This window comes from Protobothrops mucrosquamatus, unplaced genomic scaffold (assembly GCF_001527695.2).
Source record: "Protobothrops mucrosquamatus isolate PMUCROS unplaced genomic scaffold, P.Mucros_1.0 scaffold479, whole genome shotgun sequence".
Lineage (NCBI taxonomy): Eukaryota > Metazoa > Chordata > Lepidosauria > Squamata > Viperidae > Protobothrops > Protobothrops mucrosquamatus.
The window spans coordinates 416,705-443,741 of record NW_015386799.1 but is presented as its reverse complement, the minus strand read 5'-3'; the positions used below and the strand labels follow the sequence as shown (position 1 = coordinate 443,741).

Below are 27,037 nucleotides of genomic sequence, written 5' to 3'. Positions count from 1 at the left end.
CACCCCCACAGCTGTAAAACTGTGGGAGCTCAGTAGTTCTACCCCTATCTGGGAAGCTCTCTCCCCTCCCCTATGCCCGGGAAGGGGATTCAAGCCGCGGAGCAGCTGTTTGACGCTGCTCCTGCGGCTTTTACGCGTCCTCGGAGCAGGCGGCGAACGAAAACGCCGCCATCGGCACAGGAACTCAAACCGGAAGTCCAGCGCTATTGTAACTTTTGAACAGTCACTAAGTGAACTGTTGTAAGTCGAGGACTACCTGTCTTACTAAACAATGGAAAATGTTAAGCTATCATTTTTCTCAACATTGCAAATGAACTTCTTTATGAACCATCGGTTCTCCTAATACCCTAATATAGGAAGAAATTACAGACGTTGTGGGCGCTCCATCACTGGAGGTTTTTAAGAAGAGACTGGACAGCCACTTTTCTGAAATGGTACAGGATCGCCTGCTTGAGCAGGGGCTGGACTACAAGACCTCCAAGGGTCCCTTCCAGCTCTATTCTGATTCTGATTCAAATTGGGGAATCAATTTTGGGCTCCTCTTCTCATCTCTAACATTATATTTCTAATAATAATAATGATGATAATGATGATGATGATGATAAAGTTGGAAGGGACCTTGGAGGTCATCTAGTCCAACCCCCTGCTCAGGCAGGAAACCCTATACCATTTTGGACAAATGGCTGACCAGTCTCTTCTTAAAAACTTCCAGTGTTGGAGCATTCACCACTTCTGGAGGCAGGTTGTTCCACTGGTTAATTGTTCTAACTGTCAGGAAGTTTCTCCTTAGTTCTAGGTTGCTTCTCTCTTTGGTTAGCTTCCACCCGTTGCTCCTTGTCCTGCCCTCAGGCGCTTTGGAAAATAGCTTGACTCCCTCTTCTTTGTGGCAGCCGCTGAGATACTGGAACCCTGCTATCATGTCCCCCCTCGTCCTTCTCTTTGTTAAACTAGACATACCCAATTCCAGCAACCGTTCCTTATATGTTTTAGCCTCCAGTCCCCTAATCATCTTTGTTGCTCTTCTCTGTACTCTTTATAGTGCAGTACTCAATATACTCAATATAGTGCAGTTTTCCCAGTAATGTAATACCTCTTGATTTTCCAGTAGATGTGATTCAAAAAACTTATTCATACCTAATTCAGATAACAATTATGCAGAGCAAAGAACTTTACAAGGAAGGCATATGAAATAATAGGTCTTCAAACTTGGCAACTTTTAAGACTTGTGGAGTGGCTGAGGAATTCTGGGAGTTGAAGTCCACAAGTCTTAAAGTTGCCAAGTTTGAAGACCCCTGCTATAGAGCACCACTAATCATGCCTTAGAATAGATCTAAGAGTACAGCACTCACCGGCACACTTCTATCCCAAAGCTGAATACAACATACTCCTTTTGGAACAAAAAGCAATTGCCCCCTTATCATCATTATATAATTATGCAGGCAGGGCAGCAGTAGGATGTTTATTCCTAACTCACTCCTTGGGGAGGAAGGCTGATTATTTAACATTATCATTTAAAAGTAGAAATACAGATTAGATTATGGTAGGCTAATGTACTGCAGGATTTTTTCCTAACTGTAATTCTCATATACTCTTGCCCACTGTAGCTGATGGAAATTAAAGTCCAATATGATTAGAGAGCATCAAATAGTTAAACTCCAGGTCAGGTTACTTTAAAAAAAAATCATTCTTAGTCCATCTTTTCATTCATAGTACTCAAGAGGCCACATGAAATTCACAGAGAGCCTCCCTTGTAATCAACACCAATCCTGATCTGCTTTTCTTTACTTTCCCTAGATCAGTGGTTCTCAAACTTTTTAATGCCGCGATCCCAACCGGTCGTAAGTCGAGGACTAAACCGGTCGTAAGTTGAGGACTAAACCGGTCGTAAGTCGAGGACTTTCCCTGTCCGGGAGCGCCGCGCATACGTGGTTCCGCCCCCTGCGCCGGCAGAGGCGTAGCTGGCAAGTGGCAGAGACGGAGCAGGCCGACCACCAGCTGGCCCAGCCCAAGGGAGGTAAGGCACCCGCCGGAAAAGGGGGAAAAAATGGCGGACAGCCTTGCTTGGCGACCCCCGTGAAATGGTCGATCGACCCCAAATGGGGTCCCGACCCACAGGTTGAGAACCACTGCCCTAGATATTTACTCCTTTATCACACAAGGAGCTACAAGGCATGAACAGAATACATTTAATGCCTCACCACAAGCTTAGATAACCATGAGGTTTGAATACATACTATCAGTACACACTCAATTACTGTCCTTGTTATAAAAAATGTTTTTAATATACAACCAGAAATAAAAGACTAAACTAACCTCTATTACATATTTATATCTTCCAGTATTATGGTCTGTTTGTACCTCTTTTTTCTGTTCAGCTATGTTAATATTGCATCATTATACTCATTCAATGATATTGTACGCCATAGTCAACACACAACCCCTTTTACCACTGTGAAGAGCATCAGAGATGAAAGTCACGGGCCGATTCAGATGTGTGCATGGCATAGTCTTTACTACAATCTATCTGAGGGTGAGTAAGGACAAGGAGAAAAAAGAAATTACTATTTGTATGTGTCAGAAATTCTGAAGTATCTGCTGGCCTACAAAATGTTTCACAGACACAGACCTACTTTGTTTCTAATGGGATCCCACAGGTACATCTGGAGCCTGAATTGACACAGTCCATGAATGAAGAACAATGTGCTATTTATGTGTACCTCACTTGACCTTCTTTGGTTACCACATTCCTGCTCAGTTGCATGCTCTGATATATTATATAGGATTAGCCTTTGGACCAAATTTATCTTGAGGATAATGGCATTTGCATCATTCCTCTACCCTAAATTTCTTCAATTTGAAACAAGCAGAGAGAAGATTGTATTAAAAAATCTTCCCAAGTTCAGATACTTTTGCACTGTGCTGATTCGATGACGACATTTGATCGACAGTGATTATTCCAGAATATGTTTATAATGTTGTATAATCATGTAAGATGAACATATTTAATTCCTTCATTTATAAGTAAAATTCTACTGAAAATAAATGTTTCCAATTATGCAAAAAGAATGTAGTCTAATCTCTAAAATGTTTTTTGAAAGTTAGTGTCATGGGCGACCGTTATTTCCTAGAGCAACTTAATTGCTTGGATTCTACTTACTTGAAATATTTCTCTTAGATTGGTGAAGCAACTGTCTCAACCCTTGGCAGGATCTCTGGAATAAGGAACAAGTTCTCTGTGAATAAAGATGACTTGAGGTAGAGTGTCCCTTCAAAATTAGCCAAACTAACTAGTATGCATGTTTTTGGATTAATACACTTGAAAATGCAAAAATGACCTTGCACTATAGTAGTAATTAAGCTCAGGAATTAAATGAAAAATGAATATCTCTTTAAAGTTGTTTAAATTAGAGCAAAACAACAGAATGAAGACTTTAGGGTGACCACAATTGCCAGCCCAGATTACAAGGCCAACCTGAGCAAAAATTGCAGAAATTTACAACACAATGCAGTGTGGAAGGAACTACAAATGAAACCAGTAAAGCCTGCTCTGCAAAGCATCAAGAATAAACCAAAGATGCAAATCAAACACCGTAAGCTATAAGCTTGTTCCAGCTGAAGTATGTAACTGGAGTGACCTATTTAGATGCTGAAATGCTGCTAGAAATTATATCTAACCTGCTTTTCTTCAATTAACAAAGAAAAATACAATAACAAATATAACTTTCCTGTATTTCTGGCTCAGCCACCACTGCACTCAACACCGGATGCTGATACAAATAATGTGAAGGGAATTCTCTTCTGCGTGGTTCTCACTGTGCAAATCTGTATCTTTCTGTGCATGGGTGTCATGGCCTATCCCACAGGTCGGCAACCTGCGGCTCCGGAGCCGCATGTCACTCTTTGAGCCTTCCCCTGCGGCTCCCAGCCTCCTCTGCCATTTGCAGAGAGAGACAGAGACAGAGAGAGGCACTTGCGCTTCCCTTCCCTTCCCCCCCCCCCCTCTCTCTCTCTCTGTGTTTGTGTGTAAAAAAGAGAGTGGACTCACTGTGTTCTCCCACCAGCTGAAAAGCTTACTAGGCGAGGCTCCTCCCTTTGCTGCGTCTCTGCAGGAAACAGGAAGCAGGAAGGGCAGGAGAGAACTAGCTAGCCCAGCTATGCTAACTGAGGAATTCTGGGAGTTGAAGTCCATGAGTCATAAAAGAGCCGAGGTTGCCTACCCCTGAGCTTGTTGGAGAACAGCTTGAAGCCAGCTTGCCAGGTAAGCAGAAGATCGGAGAGAGGGAGAGAGAGGGAGAGGGAGAGAAGGAGAGAAAGAGAGAGGGAGGGAGAGGAGAGAGACAGAGAGAGAGAGACCCTTTTGACATCTAAAATGAAGCTAACACTGCATATATCCTTTTTTACCTTTATGATATATATATGTGTGTGTGTGTGTGTGTGTGTGTGTGGATGGACACACACACACACCTATAATAAAGGTAAAAAAGGATATATGCAGTGTTAGCTTCATTTTAGATACCTAAAGGGTTTTGCGGCTCCCAGTGTTTTGTTTTCGGTGGGAAACGGGTCCAAGTGGCTCTTTGAGTGTTTTGGGTTGCCTACCCCTGGCCTATCCTAACCTTCCTCCGCTAAACAATAGTACACGCTCTCTGGATCACCCCATTCAATTCAAATTGACCAGCAACTGATAGAATATTTGCAGCACAGGGTTTGAAATGAGGGGTCCTTGGTGCTCTTGAGCTTGGTGGTTTTCTTGCAGACCTTTCATGATCATGCTAGGTAATACCATCAGCTCAGATGATGATCAGAAATTGCCAAGCAATAAGTCCTAAATGTGTAAGATCCATTTTTCCCCCTTTTCTTGTTATATTGAGATGTGTGTGAATGTAGAGGTGCCTCCTGGTAGTCACTGTAACTCAAAGCACCATAGAGGATATATACATTGTGTACAAATAATTTGCCCCTCTTTAAGAGGAGGGGATCACGTCAAACCCAAACATGAGAGCATGGCACAATCCAAATCTGTACCGTGATCTCCCTGCTCTGCGAGCTTAAAGGAGGGTAGTCTATACAAGCCATTCTGATTGTTCTTTCAGAAGTGCACCCGAAAACCCATGATTTTCCATGATGAATGCACTTAGTCATAAGGCTAAAACAGCCCAAGCAGAGGGTATATGCAGAGTAGTCGAGGGAGAGAGTGGTTAGCATCATCCAGTCCAAGTCTTACAATCAGACATTGAAGGACACAGCTCTGATAGGATACTCTTATTCTAGAAAAACTCCTGATAATGAAGAATCCAGCTATGATAAAATCTAAAGGGGTTCTAAACCCTTTATACAGCAATATCAAGATCCAAATCCTATCGCGTTTTCTTCAGCCCTTATATTATCACAGACTGAGAAGCACTTGTTTCTCAAAAAGAAAATTCATTAGCGTTTAGGGCCAGGGGTAGGCAACCTCGGCTCTTTTATGACTCATGGACTTCAACTCCCAGAATTCCTGAGTCAGCTATGCTGACTCAGGAATTCTGGGAGTTGAAGTCCATGAGTCATAAAAGAGCCGAGGTTGCCTACCCCTGGTTTAGGCATTAAAAGGAACCTGGTCTCAAATTCCTTATTTCTACCGCTGTCTTCAAAGTGTTGGGTAACTTCTTTGCTTTACATGCTAAAACATATGTCTGGCCTCAGTCTGGTCTCAAATATCTACCTTCTGGGAATAATCTGATATCTATAGTAATTCCTAATATACTAAGCCTCATCCTTCAATTTCAGATGATTATTTTTTTTCCGAATGGTGTCTCTTTCCCCCCTGCAGGTTTCTAATGAAACATATAATCCAAATGAAGCAGTCCCAAATAATGCCCCTCAGTAGATTTAGGAATTGCAGCTTTGTCATTGCTCACTGATCCTACTGATTTCAATACCTAAATCAGGTAGATTAGCTCTTTTTTTTCCCATGCCCACGCACACATATATAGCAGACATCCTTGTCTCGAAATCCCCAAAACATGGAACTCTCAATCTTCTATGCTAAATTTTCGTGGAATTGCTGGCTGGGGAGTTGTGAGCTGAAATCTTAAAATTGCCAAAATTAAGTAACCCTGGCCTTAACTGTATCTTGTAGCAATTCAGTGCATTTTAATTCTTGCAACCAAAAGATCTTTTAAGATCAGCTCTAGATTGCAGAAAGGAAAAGGTTGGAATTACATAAGCAACAAACCCTTGCATTTTAAAAGGTTTCTTAAATAAAGGTAGGGTAACCGTTATTAAAGATTAATAAATTATATTAAATTATATTATCTAACTCTGTGACACAGAACAGTGTTGTGTGATATATCTCAAGTTCACTTTCACAAGACAAGGAAAATGAGATTTTACAATGTCAAATACAGAGTTCTCTGCAGTTCTCTTTACCAGGTAGCTGCTAGATTCCGATGCAATGAATAAGCTGTGCATAATTAATATCTATTATCAGTGATGGCGAACCTTTTAGAGACCGAGTGCCCAAATCGCAAACCAAAACCCACTTATTTATCTCCGGGTTCCAGGTGGGCGTGGCCCACTGGGTGGGCGTGGCTGTGGTCATGGCAGATTGGGTGTGGCCAAGATGGGCATGGTCACCTCGATGTTGCTAGTGGGGAGGGACAGCTGTGGAGGCCGGGCAGGGTTGGGGGAGATCCAGGGGTTCTCTGGCAGGTGGGGCGGTGGGCAGGAGGCTCGTCCTGCGGGGTGAGGCAAGGCAAGGCGAGGTAGGGTGGGGGTGCCATTGTCGCAGGGCAAGGCGAGGCAGGGGCCAGGGCAGCTGCTGCCTGACACCATCGGCCCCCGTACACAGAGGCTAGCGAGCGTATGGGGGCCAACAGTGTCCGTCAGCAGCCCCACTCTGGGGGTCCACAGCCCGCCATCAGCAGTTCAGAGAAGCTGCCTCTGAGCTGGATGGCCGGCCGACAGCTGAGGAGGCAGTGCAATGGGTCATGCCCAGAAAAAGGAGAGCATGAGAGGCCAGGAGGGATGGGACGGGGGGGAGGGAAATCAGTCATGCTGGGATGCATCCAGGCATGTGGGACCTCGGCAAGTTAGCGGGCAGCTGGTTGAAGAGGGATGGTTGCCTCTCTGAGACATGGTGTGTGTGCCCACAGAGAGGGCTCTGAGTGCCACCTGTGGCACGCGTGCCATAGGTTCGCCACCATTGATCTATATTTTCAGAGCAACAGCATAGCTACTGATACCCCAGGCACCTGCTTTCAACCAATCTTTTTCCAGATTCACCAACACAAACTATATGCTACAAATTTCTCGTCACCATTTATTCTTCAGCCCTGTTTCACGGGGTTCCTCAAGATTTATTATTTTCTCCACTCCTCGTGTTAACACCTACATGAAGCTGCTGGTGAAATAATCCATTGCATGGGTGAGGTATTAGCAGTCTTCTGATGGATACCTAATTTTCCGTCTCTGCCCCTACTGAACTAAGTCAGGGGACCCCAAACCCCAGTCCATGGACCGGCACCGGGCCACAGCATGCCAGAAACCAGGCCGTGCAAACAAGCGACAACCCCATCCGCAGGTGGTAGGCAGCACACAAAACCACACCCCCTCCGGTCCGCAGAAAAACCTCTCTCCACCGTTGGGGGCCACTGAACTAAGTAATGCTGTCAATGTTCTGTCTCGGAGTCTGGAGACTGTGAGGCTTTGAAGGGGGAACCACCGGCTTCAGCTCAACCCTGGCAAGACTGAATGGCTTCTAGGCATCTGGTTCCAGGGATTTACCATTGTTCTGGGTGGGGTGGCATTGCCTCAAATGGACCCTGCGCACAGGAGTCCTCCAGGACTCATGACTTCTGCTCAAACAGCAGCTGCTAGTTGTGACTAGGGAAGCCTTTGCATAGCTTCTTCTTGTGCATCAACTGCATCCTTTCCTGGATTGGGACACCATGTTCTTAATTACTCATGCCCAGGTTTTCAGTTGAATGGATTACTCTGCACAGGGCTGCCCCTGAAAAGCATTCAGAAGTTGCAGCCGGTGCAAAACATAATGATGTAACATATAGTATGGTTACAATGCAGTATTGCAGGCTAACTCTGCCCACAACCAGGAGTTCAATCCTCATCAGCTCAAGGTTGACTCAGCCTTCCATCCTTCCGAGGTCAGTAAAAGGAGGACCTAGATTTTGGGGGGCAATAGGGTGACATTTGTAAACAGAGAGTGCTGCAAAGCACTATGGAGTGGTATATAAGTCTAAGTGCTATTGCTATATAGTGCGAGTGCAGTGTAGTTATTTGCAGTCCTAGAACAACACATGTTACACCTCTACTCTTTGAGCTGCATTGGCTTCCAGGTGCAATTCAAGGTGGTGGTATAAAGTACGGAGGCAGGACTGGAATATTGAAGGAACACTTTCTCCAAGGTTATTCTACCCATCCTATCAGATCTGGCAAGACAGGCATGCTTAGAGTCCCATCTACTAAGGAATGTCATCTTGACAGGACCTGGAAAGACTGCCTTTTCTGCTTTGGCACCTGCCATGTGGAACATTAATATCCCCAAAATTCAGACTGGCCCCTTCCTTTTTGGCCTTTAGGAAGTACTTGAAGACACGGTTGTGCCACCATGATTGGAGAGATATAGTGGTAGTGGGGAGCTTTTTCAGTGATTATACTCAATAGGATTTATGGTTGCTGTTCAGCTGCTGATTGTGACTGTGTTTTGTGTTTTAATAGTGGTTTTAATAGTTATGCATTTATTGATTTTATTCCCATATTTTTATTCTCCTTGCTGTTGTTTTTAATTAATTAAAATTATTGTGAGGTACTCAGAGTCACAAATGCAAGTTGGACTACTATACAAATTGAATGAGTGAATGAATGAATGAATGAATGATCATAAAAGTCATAGCCAGGCTCATATAGGAAACTCAGGATGACTTCACATTCCCTCTTTCCTTTCCTTAATAGTTGTACTAAGCAGAATTTCTTCATTAACTTTACCCCAGCCTGGGATAGAAACCAATGTTGTATAAAATTCCCCCTATATGTTAATGAACATGTTGGAACACTAAACAGAACCACGTTTCTCAGGGTATGTTCTGTTGCACAAACATACACAATAAAATCTTTGTGCCTACTCCATCACAGATGACCATGATTTCACAAGCAATGAAGCCACGTGTTGGTATTCGTTCAAGACTAACCATGGAGCTCTTAATCTGAGAAATGAAGGGCCAGCTTCTCAGTACAATAAAAACTGGCTGCCTTCCTGTCTCAGGATTAAGTTCTTTCTTAAAACACATCTCTGTTTCATTTTAAGATTCATTTAAGATTTAAAGATATGTCCAACGATTCCCAACCCAACCAAGAAAAGTTTCATTACAACTGTGATGATGATTGAAGAGTAAACTGTTCTATGCTGGCACAGCTAGCGCCAGTTATCTAAGCAGGATAGAAGCTGTACAGTTCACGGAACAAGCCAACCTTAAGCTACACTAAAGCACTCTCTCTGCAGAGCTGGCAATAAGAAACTCATAGGTAACTCTAAAAGCAACGCAGAAGCCGTGCCTGTATTTTACTGAAATATACGCTTTTTCAAAACAAATCAAACCTGTTTAAAAGTAAACTTTTCTTAAAGAATTGCCGTACACTCTGATCGAGAGCAATGGGCATTGTTTATTTCAAGGACAAATAGGGCGCCACTATTTTCTTTTTCAGCATTAAATTCCCAGCACAGTGTCAGGACTGCCATCTTTTCAGATGCCAGTCTGCCATGAACTACAGGGGGGGGGGGAGAGAGCTGGGAGAAAAGGGAAAAGTGAAACCAAGCACCATGCCGTCCCCAAAATGTCGGCTCACCACTCCGAGGCCACAGGCTGGGAAATGGAATGGTTCGTGATCCAGCCTGCCTTTGCAGAGACAGCCACCAAAACATCTCCTTCAAATGTAACTGGACAATTGGGAGATAAGGGGAGGGGAGAGAGGAACGAAAAGGGGAAAGTTAACTGGGAGACTTCCGTGTGCAAAACCTCAGTTCTGGCTTTGCTTTATTGTAACCCCTTGGCTTTTTTAGTAAAAAAAAAATTCTTTTTGCTAGACATGGAATTGAGCGTATTTCTTTCCTAGAAGACCAAGCTGGAGTAGGCCTGACATACCATTCCAGCATAAATCAGGAAACTGTAACAATGTCATGGATTGCAGGCAATGTTTTCTAAGAATCGAAACAGTATTGAGAATCCACCAGCCTATAGACCAGTGGTTCTCAACCTTTTTAACGCCGCGACCCCAACCGGTCGTAAGTCGAGGACTAAACCGGTCGTAAGTCGAGGACTTTCCCTGCCCGGGAGCACCGCGCATGTGTGGTTCCGCCCCCTGCGCCAGCCGAGGCGTAGCTGGCAAGCGGCAGAGACGGAGCAGGCCGACCACCAGCTGGCCCAGCCCAAGGGAGGTAAGGCACCCGCCGGAAAAGGGGAAAAAAATGGCGGACAAAAAAATGGCGGACAGCCTTGCTTGGCGCCCCCCGTGAAATGGTCGATCGACCCCAAATGGGGTCCCGACCCACAGGTTGAGAACCACTGCTATAGACATTTGAATTGCAACCCATTGTTTTGCTGTCCTATTATAATCTTCCCCATCAGCTGTATAAAAAGAGGGAACAGCTACAAGAGATTGCTACTTCTATTACTATTCCCACTGACAGTTCATAACGACAGTTACAATCAGCTAACTTCACTGATCAATATATATATATTCATAATTCTCCTCTTACAAAAAAGGAACAGGGGAGGAAAAATAAATTAATTTATAAATATTTAGCCTTGCCCAATTTGGTATTAATCTATAATCAATTCAATGCAGGTACTTCTTATTTAGCAAGTGTCTCATACAGGGACTATTCACAGTTACAACAGTGACAAAAAAGTAACTTTGTTCCCTTCACAGATGGTACACTCTGAAGAGTACAAGCACAGCGTGGTTCCACTTAGTGACCGCTCCACTTAATGGCCAAGTTGCCAGTCCCAACCTGGTTGTTAACTATATATGAGGGCTAACTACATATGAATAAAATAAATATTCTGTTGCACTCAAAATCCAGTTAAATGCTTTTAAAGGGCTAAAAGAAAACCATGAAAACCACAACAGAATAGCTTACTCATATGCATATGTTTGCCATCATTGCCCAATTACATTATTGTTAAAAATAAACTTAAACTGTCTTGAACCAGGTCTTAAACTACATACAGACACAAACCGTATTTTGCAGGTAGAGCACTGTCAAGATTTGAAGGTGCAATCTACAAATCAAGCAGGTCAGTTCCAAAATGTTTCAGAAATAATTGTATATAACCTAAGACTTATCATACCCTTCTAAATATTTTTAATTTGTCAGGGTTCATTTCACCAAATCCTTTGTGTAGATGCTTAGAGTTAAGCCTTTGAGAGACTAAGCAGTTGCCAAGGAAATTTAGAAATGTGGTTTACTGCCAAAACTCAATCACAATTTGCGTCAATATTTCGTGATCAATAATATGAGCGGTTCCAATATAGGTAATTGGGTTATAACAGTGGTGGCAAACCTATGGCACGAGTGCCAGAGGTGACACTCAGAGCCCTCTCTGTGGGCACGCGCGCCATCGCCCCAGTCCTAGGCCTTCAGCTGGGTTTTATAAAACCTTTTTGCTTTAGGCCTCCGCAGGGCTCTGGAGTCGGAGTCGGAATCGAGGAGTCAGAGGAAATTTTGGGTACTCGGAGTCGGAGTCGGCAAACAATGCACCGACTCCGACTCCTACTAAATTTAGATTGGAATTTAAAAAAAAGCAAGTTTAAATGTCCCAATTCACAAAAAGTTATAATGACTTCTCTACTGTAAGAATAAAGACCAATGCATGCAGTGCCTCACGTAACCGCAAAACGAACACGTTAAGTGACCGTGAAGAAGCATACTTTTCATGTGCTTCACTATATGGCACGCAACGCACAATTAGGAGCAGCAATACTTATACTTTCCATAGTGTTGTGTTCTGCTGTTACAGTGAACGCAGCGCCCATGGGTAACCTAGCCTCTCACTGATAAGGGATTAAGTAAATATGTTTTTTGCAGGACTAGAGACACTTGTATAAGTGAAGGGAATGGAGGGTCAATAGTTCAAGACTGAAGCTGTAAACCATTGGAAAAACTGCTGTCATTCAGCTAAGGCTATAAAAACTTGTAAACTCCGATTGTTAGCTTATTAATACAGAGGAGTCGGAGTCGGGGAGTCGGAGTCGGAGTCGGAAGTACAAAAACCTGAGGAGTCGGAGTCGGAACATTTATCTACCGACTCCACAGCCCTGGGCCTCCGCCACCGTGTGCAAAAAAAAAAAAGGTTCAATCAATCAGTCAATTTCAACTTCTCGCAGGAAAAAAAAAGATCTTGCAAAGTTGGAATTGATTGATTGAACTTTTTAGTCCCACCCAGTCTGCCGTTACCACTGCAGCCACACCCACCCAATGGGCCACTCCCACCCAATGGGCCACACCCACCTGGCACCCGACGATGCATAAGTGGGTTTTGGGTTGCAGTTTGGGCACTCGGTCTCTAAAAGGTTCGCCATCACTGGGTTATAACGATAATTGGGGCTATCGTCAAGGATTGCAATCATAAAGCGCAATGTTACATGACTGTGTAACTTCATGACAGCAGTTCTGGCAGTCTTGGTTGCCACTGTTAAGTGAGAACCATGTGGGTCATTAAGCGAAGACTTCATCTGACCCTGACTTCCTGCCAGCTTCCCCAATGACTCTGTGGGGCTTGCTGCGATGGCTGAAACTCCAAGGACCCCTTGTAAGTCCCTCTCATTCATTACCACAGAACCTTGAACAGTTACTGAATGAGTGATGGTAACATAAAGAATATCAAATAGTTGCATCAAAGCTACAGAAAGGCTTCCTGTGTCCTGCACCCTCCTCTTTGCCCATGAGTCTAGCTATACTTGCAAGAGCCCCCTTGGAGTCCATGCTGTTAAGCTCCCTTGACCTGTGAGGGCCCCTCCTCCCTGGACAGGGAGGTTTTCAAAATAAGGTGCCAGACTCCTTGCAGTCTAGACTGGAAATTGTTAAGGATATATGCAACTGCTTAGATCAATGGCATTGATTAGAAAGTTAAGGTTCCAATCAAGAATTCCAGCGATATCTTAATAATAATAATAATAATAATAATAATAATAATAATAATAATAATAATAAAGTTGGAAGGGACCTTGGAGGTCATCTAGTCCAACCTCCTGCTCAGGCAGGAAGCCCTATACCATTTCAGACAAATGGCTGTCCAGTCTCTTCTTAAAAACTTCCAGTGTTGGCGCATTCACCGCTTCTGGAGGCAGGTTGTTCCACTGGTTAATTGTTCTCACTGTCAGGAAGTTTCTCCTTAGTTCTAGGTTGCTTCTCTCCTTAATCAGTTTCCATCCATTGCTTCTTGTCCTGCCTTCAGGCGCCTTGGAGAATAGCTTGACTCCCTCTTCTTTGTGGCAGCCCCTGAGATATTGGAAAACTGCTATCATGTCCCCCCTCGTCCTTCTCTTCGTTAAACTAGACATACCCAATTCCAGCAACCGTTCCTTATATGTTTTAGCCTCCAGTCCCCTAATCATCTTTGTTGCTCTTCTCTGTATTCTTTCTAGAGTCTCAACATCTTTTTTACATCGTGGTGACCAAAACTGGATGCAGTATTCCAAATGTGGCCTTACCAAGGCATTGTAAAGTGGTATTAATACTTCACGTGATCTTGATTCTATCCCTCTGTTAATGCAGCCTAGCACTGTGTTGGCTTTTTTGGCACCTGCAGCACACTGCTGGCTCATATTTAAATGATTGTCCACTAGGACTCCAAGATCCCTCTCACAGTTACTACTATTGAGCAAGGTACCCCCTATACTATACCTGTACATTTGGTTTTTCCGTACGTAGCCAATTTAGAGCAGGAAAAGCCGTGTCCATTTCCTTGCACTTTTTCGTCCAGGGCTAGAAGCATCTGAAGCTAGTCCTCAACTGTTCCTTGCTCTGATCATTGACAGCCCTCCTACTGGTTTGAGAAATAACCCTTGCTCATTGAGATAAAAGGTTGTGGAGTTCATTCTGATCCCTCTCCTGACACTGATGCCATGTCGTTCTCTTTCTGAGAGCTTTTGGGTTTTTTTTTTAGGTTGTAATGGATGTCTGCCTCTTGGCGTTTCATCAACAGACGCTGGAATTCTCTTTTCCTGGTTTTCATTTTGTTGCCAATTCAATTCCTTTCATTACTGACAATGTAAGTTAGTCCTCATTTAGCAATCACAATTGGAACCGGCAATCCCATCACTAAAGGAAGGGATCACAAAGTGCAAAATCATGTGACCCAGGCTGTGCTTCCTAGTTCAACATTGACAAGAGTAATCAGTTTCACATCTTCAGCTTTTGTTTGCCTCCTAATCATACACACACACACACACACACAGTCCTTTGGAATGCTCAGTTGGGACAATTAAGAAAAAAATGTTTGTAGTTACATTTGTTGGAGAGGAGGGGATTACAAGAAAGTAAGAAGGCACACAATGAGGAATATCTGCATAGTGCACTTGCAGCTGTTGGCACATTGCTTTTGATATACAGTATATTCCCCACTGTATGCCTGCTTACTCTCTTGTAATCCTTCCTCTCTATTCTCTCTGGTTTGCAAGGGGGGAAACAAAGACCAAGAACAGGTCAGCATAACACAACAGATACTGACTATATGGCAATCACAAGACAAAGACACTGCTGAGGTCATAAATGCAGGTATTGCTTACAAAGTTATTTTTTTCAACACTGTTGTAACTTTGAAAAGTCACTCAATGATGCAGCTGGTAAGTGAGGACTACCTGGACAGTAACTGTATTCTTTTTAATACATGTTGATCTTCCATACACAACAGTGCTTTTTAATTTAGAGTGGGATATATTAGTAAGATAAATGCCTCTGAGCATCAAGGAAAAATATTTTATGAACATGAAGCATCAACATTACAGAAAAATATAGTGGAAGTAAAGTAAACACAAATGTGTCTTACATTACTAAAAAATAAAAACTCACCCACTTGGCAATTGGACACCCCTGGGAACTTTTTCCTTCTCTGCCTGTATACACCACTACCTCTATTCTTATAGCGCTTCCTTTTGCTCCATACCTGCACAAAGGGAAACAGAAAAATAATCAATTAACAGATGGTTAAAAGACAGCAACAGTTACTGTGAGATCCGCTCTGAATTGAATCTATGACATTTTTGAAGGCAATATTCTCTGAAACAGATTCATCTAATCCCTACCAAAGGAGCATAACGTAACAATATAAATACAGATTAATTTTTTTAAATAACAAAGCATTAAATTTGAGGCAACACATGTTAGCACAAAGAGAAAGGCCTGATGTTGCTTCTAAAAATGATAAGATTCACTGTTTTTGAAGATCCTCAAAAACCTTAAGATTTAAGAGCAGTCACCAACATATCTTCCCAGGGACGCACAGTGCTTAAGAGAGCATGCTAGTACACTTACAAACAGAGAGCTGAAAATGAAACGGTAGAAATTGCAAGGAATTAAATTTCATCTATACATTTGAAGACATTTCTTAACAGTAAGAGCTGTTCAACAGGAGATTTGAATACCTCTTACCTAATGATGTCAGCTCCGCTAGGTAAACTAGACCGGGAAAGCAACTCCACAGGAAGTCTTTTATAGGGATTAGCTAGAACAGACATGTCAAACTCACAACGTCACATGACGTCGCGCAACGTATCGGGACTGTTTTGCCATTGCCGGCAATGGGGTGGGTGCGGCTTCCGCATGACGCATCCGGCCCATGGGCCGGCAGTTTGATACACCTGAGCTAGAATAACAAAATCTTGTAACTCTGATTATTCTTTCCTCCTTTTTATATTGCAATGAATTAAGGAGGCCTGAGCCACTTCCAAATGCTATCTCACTGTGACTTAGTAATGCTTCAACCCCTTTTGCCCAGGCAACAGATCCTACATATCTCTGTCAAGATCACCTTAGGTGTAGCTCTCCAGCCTTGAAAGTACTATCCAAGACATTGTCATTACATGCTTTATAGTATGAACATAGTTATGGACTAGATCAGCTTTCCCCAACTTGGCTGGAAAATTAGGATGTCCTCCACGCCATCTGGAAGGATGCCTAAATTGAACAAGGCCAAACTAGAGGATTTCCAAGATCCATCCCAACATACAAAAATGTCCTGTCATATTAGAAATCCTCCTTTTTACTGCAAGTAAAAGAGACAGTCTAGTGGTTAAGGCACCAGGCTAGAAAGCAGGAGATCAACAGTTCAAGTCTCGCCTTAGCCATGAAAAGCCAGCTGGATGATTTTGGGCCAGTCATTCACTCCCAGCCCAACTCATCTCACAGGGTTGTTGTTGTTGTGGGGAAAACAGGAGGAAGAAGGTGTATTGGATATGTTCGCCGCTTTGAGTTATTTGTAAAAATAATAAGAGTGGGATACAAGTTAATCAAATAAATAAGTATCCTGCAGTACTCAGAGTGCTACTGTGGTATCTGAAGTTTGCAATAATGCGTTTTTCTTTTGTTGCTGGTTTAAGAGGTGGGGGGGACTAAATCCTTTCCCCCTTGGACATCGCTCATTCTCTCTCACCTCTAAGAAGCAGAGAATGGCAAACCACCTCTGCCATCTTGACAAGAAAGCTGCAGGGACTTCTCAAGAACGACACTGAGTCAGCACTGACTCAAAGGCACTCCGCCCCCCAAAAGTACACTTTTGTACATGCAAATGCAATAATTGTCAAGTAAAAGTGGACACCACGAGGAGGCATTCCTTCTTTAAGAAAGGACAACTTTTTCTACGAGTTTGCCATTGACAATTTGTGCAAATACCTGTGCATTGTGTGCAGGAGCTGCTATCCAACTACCAATGTCCACTTTTAAGTCAATTAATAAAACTATTAGTTAAAGCAATCAGTTTATCAGAACAGTGGGGTTCCAATCAAAATGTTCCACGAACCCAGGCAATCTTCGGTTTTCAGATTTATTCTCTGCAATTAGGAGTACAAGCCCAGTCCAACACGGAGGGAACTAGACGTTAGCTGAAAATTAAGAGAAACTGCCTTTCTTTAATCACCCCCTTAAAAAAAAATTCTTTATACAATATCTATGCTACTTGACTCTCTAATGGGCAGTATAGACCAGAGGTTCCCAATCCCCGGTCTGTAGACCAGTACTAGGCTGTGGCATGCCAGCAATCAGGCCGCACAAACAAGTGAAACCCCATCCGCGGGATGCAGGCAGCACACAAAACCACGCCCCCTCCGGTCTGTGGAAAAACCTCTCTCCACGGAACCGGTCCCTGGTGCCCAAAAGGCTGGGGACCTCTGGTATACATAAATGGTTTTTTTTAATTCAGGTCCTTAATTAATTTCTAGGGGGCTGACAATTAAAAAAAAGGGAAATGGGAAATAAATCCAGGAAAAATACAAAACACAAAGAAAATCACAAGCAGCCCCAAAGATAAACGTGGAAATAAACAGAGCACGGAAGATGGGCAAGATTACCTCCGGGAACATTGTAAGTCTTTAATTATAACCATTTTAGTAAAGAGAAAATGTCTTAACCGAATGGTTCCAGAAACAGCCTTGGTGTTAGCTACTGCTCTTTGATAATTTCGTCATAACTAAATGCTTACAGTTAGGGCTTGTGGGATACCCCTGATCCAAATTTCAAATATAGGTAGTCCTCAACTTTCAACCACTCGTTTAGCAAGCACTCACAGTTACAATGGCACTGGAAAAAGTGACTTATGAGCAGTCATCACACTTACAACCATTGTAACATTCGGGGGGGGGGGGTCATAGGATCACCATTTGTGATCTTCCGAGGTGACTTCCAATGGGGAAAGATGGGTACACTGACCATCCTGTGAGTCACTTAATGACTGGAGTGATTCCCTGAACATGGCAAAAAAGTTGTCAAATTAGATATGACTCACTTAACAATGGAAATTCTTGTCCCAGTTGTGGCCGTGTGTCGAGGGCTACCTGCAGTGTTTTTAGTGGCTCCTTTCATTCCTCACTGGTCTATTTCGGGGGGAAGCTGTTCTTTCAGATCTACATACCATAATTTATGCTGAATCCTCTTGCTTCTTTCTCTGTACCTTTAGTTTGATGCTACTACCAGAATTCCTGATGGTACCACTTCAAAATATGGGCACGTACTTTCAAACCAGGCTCCTGGCCGAATGTTGCTTTTAGACAAATCTTTTTTACAAGAAACAATACGAAGAATCACATCACTTCCTCCCCTTTAACCTTGGAACCCAAAGAAAAACAATATTTTCTCCTCCAGTCTCTACCATCATTGCAAGTAGTTAGTAAAGCTGAAGAGATGAGAAAACAGTAAAAAAAAATCCTGCTAAACAGGAACAGGCCAATGCCAGCTAAGAGCAAATATGCAACATGGATTTGAAAATGCAGGCCTATATTTGCGAGGAGTGCAATTCAGTTTTTTCCTCTTTTTAGGTTCACACAGAGTTATCATCTAGCCGCTTGGTGCATTTAAATGCCATGCTTCTTCAGAACGGCTGCGGGACTTGGGTTTGGCTAGTCTAAAGAAAAGAAGAAATAGGGGAGACGTGACAGCAGTGTTCCAGTATTTGAGGGGCTGCCACAAAGAAGAGGTGGTCACGTTATTCACCAAAGCACCAGAGGGCAGGACAAGAAACAATGGTTGGAAACGGATCAAAGAGAAAAGCAACCTGGAATTAAGGAGAAACTTCCTGACAGTGAGGACAACTAACCAGTGGAACAGCTTGCCTCCAGAAATCGTGGGCGCTCCATCACTGGAGATTTTTAAGAAGAGACTAGACATTCACCTGTCTGAGACGGTGTAGGTTCTCCTGCTTGAGCAGGAGGCTGGACTAGAAGACCTCCAAGATCCCTTCCAGCTCTATTCTATTCTAATATCTTTTTCTTGCTCTCCTTTCATACCTTGCTGTGTCCAATTTCTCCATCATTTCCCAGTTCCAGGTAAGAAATATGCAACATGGTACTAAAGCAATCCTAAATGTTGGGGAGTATGCCAAAGCAGGTGGGCTGGACCCAGGCAGGATGGCAGAAAAGAATGGCATTTGTTCTACTATACTGAAACAAACAAACAAACACTGGAATCTTTTAACACAAGTTGCAGACAAGCAAACAGTAGTTATTTTGTCATCACAATCAAACTAAGAATTACAGAAGCTAAGCAACTGGAGGGAAGAAAAAACAAATTGCAAGAAAAACAAATCAGAAAGAAAATGAATGAGGAAATTGCAGTGCAGACTGCCTTATGTGAAACAGATCTTTATGCAAGTCAAATGTATCTGATGTTAAGTATTGCTAAAAATAGTTTATGATGTTGACAACTTAAGTTACAGTTTTCGTATCACTTGCTCTGTTCATATTAAGCATGTTAATTTGAGCACGTCCCACAAGAAAGTGTCTTGTAATAGTGCAATGTCAGTCAAATTATCTAAAATTTTGTCCTGATTTGAGATTTCAGCATCTTCCAGAGCTCTCAGATTGGCTAATACGGTAACAGGATGCTGAATGAATCCAGGGTGACTTTACTTATACTCAAATAGAGTATAGAGCAGGGGTAGGCAACCTTGGCTCTTTTATGACTCGTGGACTTCAACTCCCAGAATTCCTGAGCCAGCATGGCTGGCTCAGAAATTCTGGAAGTTGAAGTCCACGAGTCATAAAAGAGCCAAGGTTGCCTACCCTTGGCATAGAGTATAACAAACTTTTGAGTTATAAACTTTGACCAATACAAACAAACCTGTCCATAACTCCAACTTAGAAGGTCCCAGAATCCAGGAAAAGGTTACTTTATGTGCACAAAATATGTACACTTGTTTGCAAATATGTATACTTGCAAACAAAATGGACTTACAAACAGGTGCTCTGCACGTAACCTATTTGTAAGCAGAGTACTTGCTGTATACTGCAGGTGGTCCTCGACTTACGGATGTTAATAGAGCCTGCCAATTATATTTGTAACCCGAGGAATTTGTTAATGGGATCGTACTAATTGAATGTGATCCTTCTCTGATTTACCCAATGCATTCGCTAATCGAATGCTCAGGTCATTAAGTGCACATGAGGTATCTCGGGATAGGGAAGACCCGGGGGGGCTAGCGCTTTTGACCACCTAAGGCAGAGGTCCCCAACTTTTGGGGCACCAGGGACCGGTTCTGTGGAGAGAGGTTTTTCTGTAGACCGGAGGGGGCATGGCTTTCTGTGCTGCCTGCATCTCGTGGATGGGGCTTTGCTTGTTTGTGAGGACCGGTTGCTGGCATGCCACAGTCTGGTACTGGTCCACGGACCGGGGGTTGGGGACCTCTGACCTAAGGCCTCTCCCGACCCACTGAGATATTTCATGCTTCCCCCACCCCCATCCTGCCCCACCAGGTCTCCACAGGCACTGTGTCCTTTCAAGCTTCTCTGCCATGGTTTCTTTGCCTCTACTCTTGGTGGCAAAAGCTTTTTGCAAACACGACTGGAGGCTGCAAGGAAATGGCAAACCGACGGAAGGCCAGAAACACCGAAGCCTCCTGTCCATTCGCAAAGCCTTTTGGTGCGGATCTCGTTCAGGCCTCCATTTGCAGAGAAGGGAGGTCTGAAGTAGTGCGAGATCACACGAGATCAGTAGCGGATTCTCTGCGAATGCACAGAACGCCCGAAGCCCCGAAGCAGGCAAAGAAACCGCGGTAGAGAGGCCGGAGAGGAGACACCTTGCTAGATCTTTGCAAGGTAAGTGAGTCTCCACAGGCCCAGTGCCTGTGGAGAATAGGCAGGGCGAATTTGCAGCGCCTCTGTGGTCATTCGTAAGGGTGAACGACTGCCGTGGTGTTGCAACATTCGTAACCTTGGGACTGTGTCGTAAGTACTTGGGGGAGTGATGTCGTCGCTTCAAACGGACGCTAAGTGAACTGTCGTAACTCGAGGATTACCTGTACTAAAACTCTTGTGTCTGATTGTTTGTAAACTTCAATTGAATGAAACGATGCATCCTAGAGCAGTGGTTCTCAACCTTTTTAATGCCGCGACCCCCAACCGGTCGTAAGTTGAGGACTAAACCGGTCGTAAGTCGAGGATTAAACCGGTCGTAAGTCGAGGACTACTCAACCGGTCGTAAGTCGAGGACTTTCCCTGCCCGGGAGCGCCGCGCATGCGTGGTTCCGCCCCCTGCGCCGGCCGAGGCGTAGCTGGCAAGCGGCAGAGACGGAGCAGGCCGACCACCAGCTGGCCCAGCTCAAGGGAGGTAAGGCATCCGCCGGAAAAGGGGGAAAAAATGGCGGACAGCCTTGCTTGGCGACCCCTGTGAAATGGTCGATCGACCCCAAATGGGGTCGCGACCCATAGGTTGAGAACCGCTGTCCTAGAGTAACAATATTTGAATAGACCTACCTTAAAGGACTCACTCACAGCAAGGGTCCTCAATACCCGGGCCGTGCTCCACTACTGGACTTGGAGCCTTTCGGAACCGGGCCATGGAAGTGATGGCCAAGCGCACATGCATCCTCATTCATGGGAGCAGCATGCGAGCTTGCCTGCCGCTAGCATGGAACCATCCCTTCCCCCACACCAGTCTGCAAAGCTGAAAAGGTTGGGGAACTCTGACTTACAGAATGTGTACAAAATTTGGAACTGTGACTCCTGAGGGACTGAAATCTGGCAAAGTTGTGGCCACTTCAGTGATGCCACAGTCAGCCATAGTCAAGTGATCATCATTTCCAATGCTTCCAGCCAGCTTTCTACAAGGAAAGCCTGTGGGAAAGTTGGCAGGAAGTTGGAGATTGCTTCCTGCTTTTCCAATGTACCTGGTCATTCTGGTTTTTTTTTGCTTAAGCATTAGGTATTCAAATATTTCTGAAATGGTGACCCAACGGATCACAGGTTGTCTAACTTTAATTTTCAAGGTTAAATCAATCTCCCTCAATTGGTGCTCTCTGAAGGTATTGGTATTATAGCAATTAATTCCTCTGGAAGGAACCAAATTGCAGAAGACAAGCTGAAGGTTTCTGGAATTTAAATCAAGGTTATGAGGTCTACCTTTCAAAATATATCTAAAGCACAAAAGAAATATGGGATTGCTGAATATCTCCCACCCAACACACATTCCCCAAAATCAGGAATTCGTGCTTCTTCATTACTTATTTGATTTAAAGTCACTTAACTCCAGAACAATTCTGGATAGTATATTGATGCATGGATACGCATTTCAACAGTTTGTCAAACAGAGGATTGATGTTACTGAACAATAATGGGTACAGGCATTTAAAAAACTGATTTTGATTATTTGGTATTTATTCTAGTAAGAACCACAAAGAAATAAAGAACAACCACCTCCAAATCTATCCTATGGCACTTGAAGCAATCTAGTTGAATGAGATAGAGATAGCAGTAGCACTTAGCCTTATGTACCACTTTGCAGTGCTTTACAGCGCTCTCTAAGCAGTTTACAGAGTCAGCATATTTGCCCCCAGCAATCTGGGTCCTCATTTTACTGATCTCAGAAGGATGGAAGGCTGAGCCAACCTTGAGCCGGCCAGGATCGAACTCCTGGCTATGGGCAGAGTCAGCCTGCAATACTGCATTCTAACCACTCGGCCACCACGGCTTGAATATATTTCAATATATTAAAGGAGGGTAATGGGAACTTGGGGAAGGGAGCTGAGTGAGACCTCCAAGCATCCCATGCCTTCTCTCTCCCTAGTGCAGTGGTTCTCAACCTTTTTAATGCCGCGACCCCCAACCGATCGTAAGTCGAGGACTAAACCGGTCGTAAGTCGAGGACTAAACCGGTCATACGTCGAGGACTAAACCAGTCGTAAGTCGAGGACTACCCAACCAGTCGTAAGTCGAGGACTTTCCCTGCCCGGGAGCGCCACGCATGCGTGGTTCCGCCCCCTGCGCCGGCCGAGGCGTAGCTGGCAAGTGGCAGAGACAGAGCAGGCCGACCACCAGCTGGCCCAGCTCAAGGGAGGTAAGGCACCCGCCGGAAAAGGGGAAAAAAATGGCGGACAGCCTTGCTTGGCGACCCCGTGAAATGGTCGATCGACCCCAAATGGGGTCGCGACCCATGGGTTGAGAACCGCTGCCCTAGTGCAAAAGCAGAGCACCGAGTAGACAAAAAAAATCCAAGACTTATAATAGCAAAATGGGGTAGAGATTTGGGTAGCCAACATCTTGTAGGAATGTAAGCCTGTAGATACACACCAGGCCTAGGTGCTCTGGTACAATTATAGCACTATGTGCAAAGCAAAGGCCGAGTACGTAAATTATAATTTGAACAGCTTGTTGCTTCCACAGTTAAGTCTTCAACTACCCTTAGCGACTTGATTACATCACTTAGAAATTAACATGAAAGAGAGATGAATTCTCCACATCTCCATAAAGCATGTCATGACTTTCTACCCAATACCCAATGCGAACAATCACTTAAAGGCAGATGAGAATATTCAAACTCATTTTCTAAAACAGATTCATACTTGCTGTGAGGAAGTGTTCTACTAGCTAGTGTAGTTCATATGCAAGGGCTGTTGTTAAGATCCAACATAACAAAGCAAGCCCACCAAAGCATAACAAGAACACACCAGGTATACTACAGCTACTATCACCACCCATGTGTGTCAAATTGATTTTCATTTATTAGCATTAAGATTTATTTCCTCACCTGTCCTCCATTATTTCTCTGACTGCAGCAATGTTTGGGCCCGTTCCAAGGTGTGTATAATATGGACCCTCATCCTTCTCTACAATTTGTTCTACAAAAAAAAATTAAAATAGCTGTTAAAAACATTGCATGGACATTCAGAAACACTACTTAAATTCCTACCCAATTGCAGTCTTTCTTACCTCTGTACACCCGTGACTCATTTGACTCAGCTTAACTATTAGCAATAAACAAGTAGTCCTTGATTTATGAGCATTCTTTTGGAGTTATGATGGTGCTGAAAAAAGTGACTTATGACTAGTCCTCACACTTATGACTGCTGCAACATCCCTGCGGTCATGTAGTCAAATTTAGGCACTTGCCAACGTGCATGTATTTATGGCACTTGCAGCATCCTGTGGTTACCTGATTACTGTTTGTGATCTCCGGGGGGGGCTTCCAACACGCAAAGTCAACGTGGGAAACCAAATTCACTTGCTGACTATGCGATTCACTTAACAACGGGGGCAATTTGCTTAACAATGGAGGCAAAAAGGTCATAAAACTGGATGTGACTCACTTAATGACTTAGCGACAGAAGTTCCAGCCCAATTGTGGTCGTAAGTCAAGGACTATCTGTAAAACACTTCTATTACATCAAACACATTATTATACGATTTCGGCATTCAAATGCCAGAATGGGATTAGCAACCGTGTCACACTTCAACATGAACGAAGAGAGATTGTACTATCAACATTGGTTATTAATTTAAAACTGGTCATACTGCCGTATAAGTAAATTCTGCAGGTGGCTGAATTGGTTATTTATCAAAAATACAGTTTTGATTCTTCCTTTCACATTTTGTTAAAATAAAATTACAGAGTATTATGTTGCCACTGGAATTCAACGTGTTGGCCAATAACATATAGCAAGGAACCTATGGATTAAGACTTAACTTCAGCATGAATATATGCTGTTTGTCACAATTTCTGCATAATGCTGAACAAAATAAAACAATTCCTTTCCTTGTAAGCTGTGGAGAGGAAAGAAAGATAGGTGGCAATTGTTATCAGCTCTTATTTCAAAATTGATAAAAGTTCAACATTAACAGGTTTTAAATTTGAGGAAAATTCAAGAAATCCAGATTGTCAAGAAGGCATCTGCACAAAATCCGGATAAACGTAGGGGACCTTCTTGTTTATGGAGTAAAAATCATGAATTTCAGCCCCGTATAAATATTTGCAAGTTTCTGGGGAATTCTGAGGAAAAGAAAGAGTTTAATAAAAGGGGATTTCTGTAGCTCAGGGTTGAACCGTGGAGTCCTTGGTGCTCTCTGAGCTTTTTTTGCTGGCAGACGTTTCATTACCTGACTAGGCAACATGATCCGTGCGGAAAGACAGAAAGATTTCAAAATTCAACCATGCAAAAAATAAACCAACAAGACACTTACCCACGCAGTCACAGGTTGCAAAATTACTCTGTCCTTTCTTTGTAGGTGTATCAATTAAATTCTTTGTAGGGGTATCTAAGAATGTCATGGGAGATTCAAGAAAACTACTGAGTGTATTCTTGGTTGGAGAACACCTTAAGTTCCCAGTACCCTGTTGCTTTTCAGTCTCTAAAGTTCTTAATGTTGGAAATGTAGCTTCACTTACATGCTCCACATTTCTAACAGTATGCATGGTATCCCCTGGCAGGGCATCATCACTGTTACGGGGGATCAGTCGCAGATTTTGATCCTTTTGCTCCACAGTGTCCTGTGGTCTAGCTTGGTTTTCCTCGCAGATGTGGCCAGCTCTCCGACTGAAGATCTGAGAGAAAGGATGCAGCTGAGGGATATTCGTGGTTTGTTGTACCTGAGAATTCTTGTCTTTTTCTGTAAACATCTGCCCGTTTTCACTTCCTTGTTTTATGCAAAAGTCTGTTTTTAACTGAGGAACGGTCAGCAGATTACTAGAAAGCGGGGCTCCACCTCGAAGAGCCCCCGGGACCCCACTCTGGCTGCTGGCACCTTGTGCATCGCTAAAGCCGGTTGTTTTGAGGGGCTCCGGCACCATTTCACAGCCCAATGGCTTGCTTCTTATTTTGTCTTGTATTGAAGCCGGTAAAGGCCGATGGAATATTATTTGAGTTTTGGGAAGAAATAACACCGCTGGTTTTTGCTGGGATGACAAAGCCTTCCGATTCCGCGTCTTCTGTCCTTTGGGTTTGGAAGATTTTTTCCCCAAGGCTGACAGCTTTGCGTCTTGCGATGCAATGCGCCCAAGTCTGCGCAGTTTAGAAGGCTTTTTCTGTACGTCCTGCAATTCAGGCGTGTACTGGCATTCTAGCTGGAGCTGACTTGGTTGGTCTGGTACTACTTGAGGCTTCTTCTTCAATCTTTTGGCCCTTGGTACCGATTTCTCGTTCTTCCGGGGTGGCTGCCTTTGCTTGACTAACAAGGAGCTGTAATTGTTCCTCCCAAATACAGATTGTTTCTTCTGCAATAGGCACTGATCCTGCTTATTTTTTGATTGCATATCAGATGGTAATCGACCGAGAAGGGTTGTTGTCGCCTTCGGACTGGGACTTGCTCTGCTCGATTCAATTATTGCTGCGAGTTGAGTTAGCTGGGTGGCTACCTCTTCTTCATCTTGGCTGTGAACGCCACCCTTAAAGACCGAATTACTTTTTAAATTCAGGTTGTGAACAGCCTTTCCTTCCCATTTGCCAAGCGTCTCTCCTCTGCTCCACCATTGTCTGACGGTACTCGAGTTTTTGGAACATGGACCGAGAGCAGTTTTATGATGAAGAGGACATTTCTTGGTAGCAATACCTGAATTTCCACCAGACACTAAAGCAGAGAAAGGTCTGGTGTCTTTTGGGGTGCAATGCAACCTACGCAGTAAGTTAGATGGACCTGGAGATTTACTGGGGAACTCAGAAATAGCACCTTGAGCTTTGTAGAATAGACCCTTAGGGAGGATTCTCCTCTGAGAGGCAGGATGGGGAAAAAGCTGCTGATCTTTTTGCGGGCAAGTCCCTTTTATTACTTTCAGTGCAGACGATTTTAAGGGACAGGGGTTGTCCTTTTTGCAGCTGTTCAGCAAATGCGACGTTTGCTGCTCTAAACCCTCTGGTTTGGCTGGTGAAGGAGGGCCCAAAGGGGCCTCGGACAAACGTGTTAATGCCTCAATAGCCACCACCTGCTCCACAGTTAAATTTCTATTTTTAATCAGAGATAAAAAAGTTGACTGAAGTTGCAGATCTTCAGGTTGGGAATCCTTAGTAGGAATATTCGAAGCACCATCATCAAGACAAGCACCCTTTTCAAGCCCAGGAGTACAGGGTGG

The 27,037-nt window shown here is 43.7% G+C and overlaps 1 protein-coding gene across 1 annotated transcript in view; it reads right to left on the bottom strand.

Moving 5' to 3' along the window:
* Nucleotides 1–26,224, bottom strand: part of LOC114922180 (methylcytosine dioxygenase TET1-like) — a 31,831-nt gene extending 5,607 nt beyond the window's left edge. Inside the window, exons 1-3 of the mRNA XM_029284267.1 lie at nucleotides 25,156–26,224; nucleotides 23,726–23,816; nucleotides 15,071–15,164 (exon numbers count right to left, since the gene is read on the bottom strand). Coding sequence (XP_029140100.1) covers nucleotides 15,071–15,164; nucleotides 23,726–23,816; nucleotides 25,156–26,224 — 1,254 coding nt within the window. The remainder of the gene's footprint in view (nucleotides 1–15,070; nucleotides 15,165–23,725; nucleotides 23,817–25,155) is intronic.
* Between the last annotated feature and the right edge of the window lie 813 nt (nucleotides 26,225–27,037).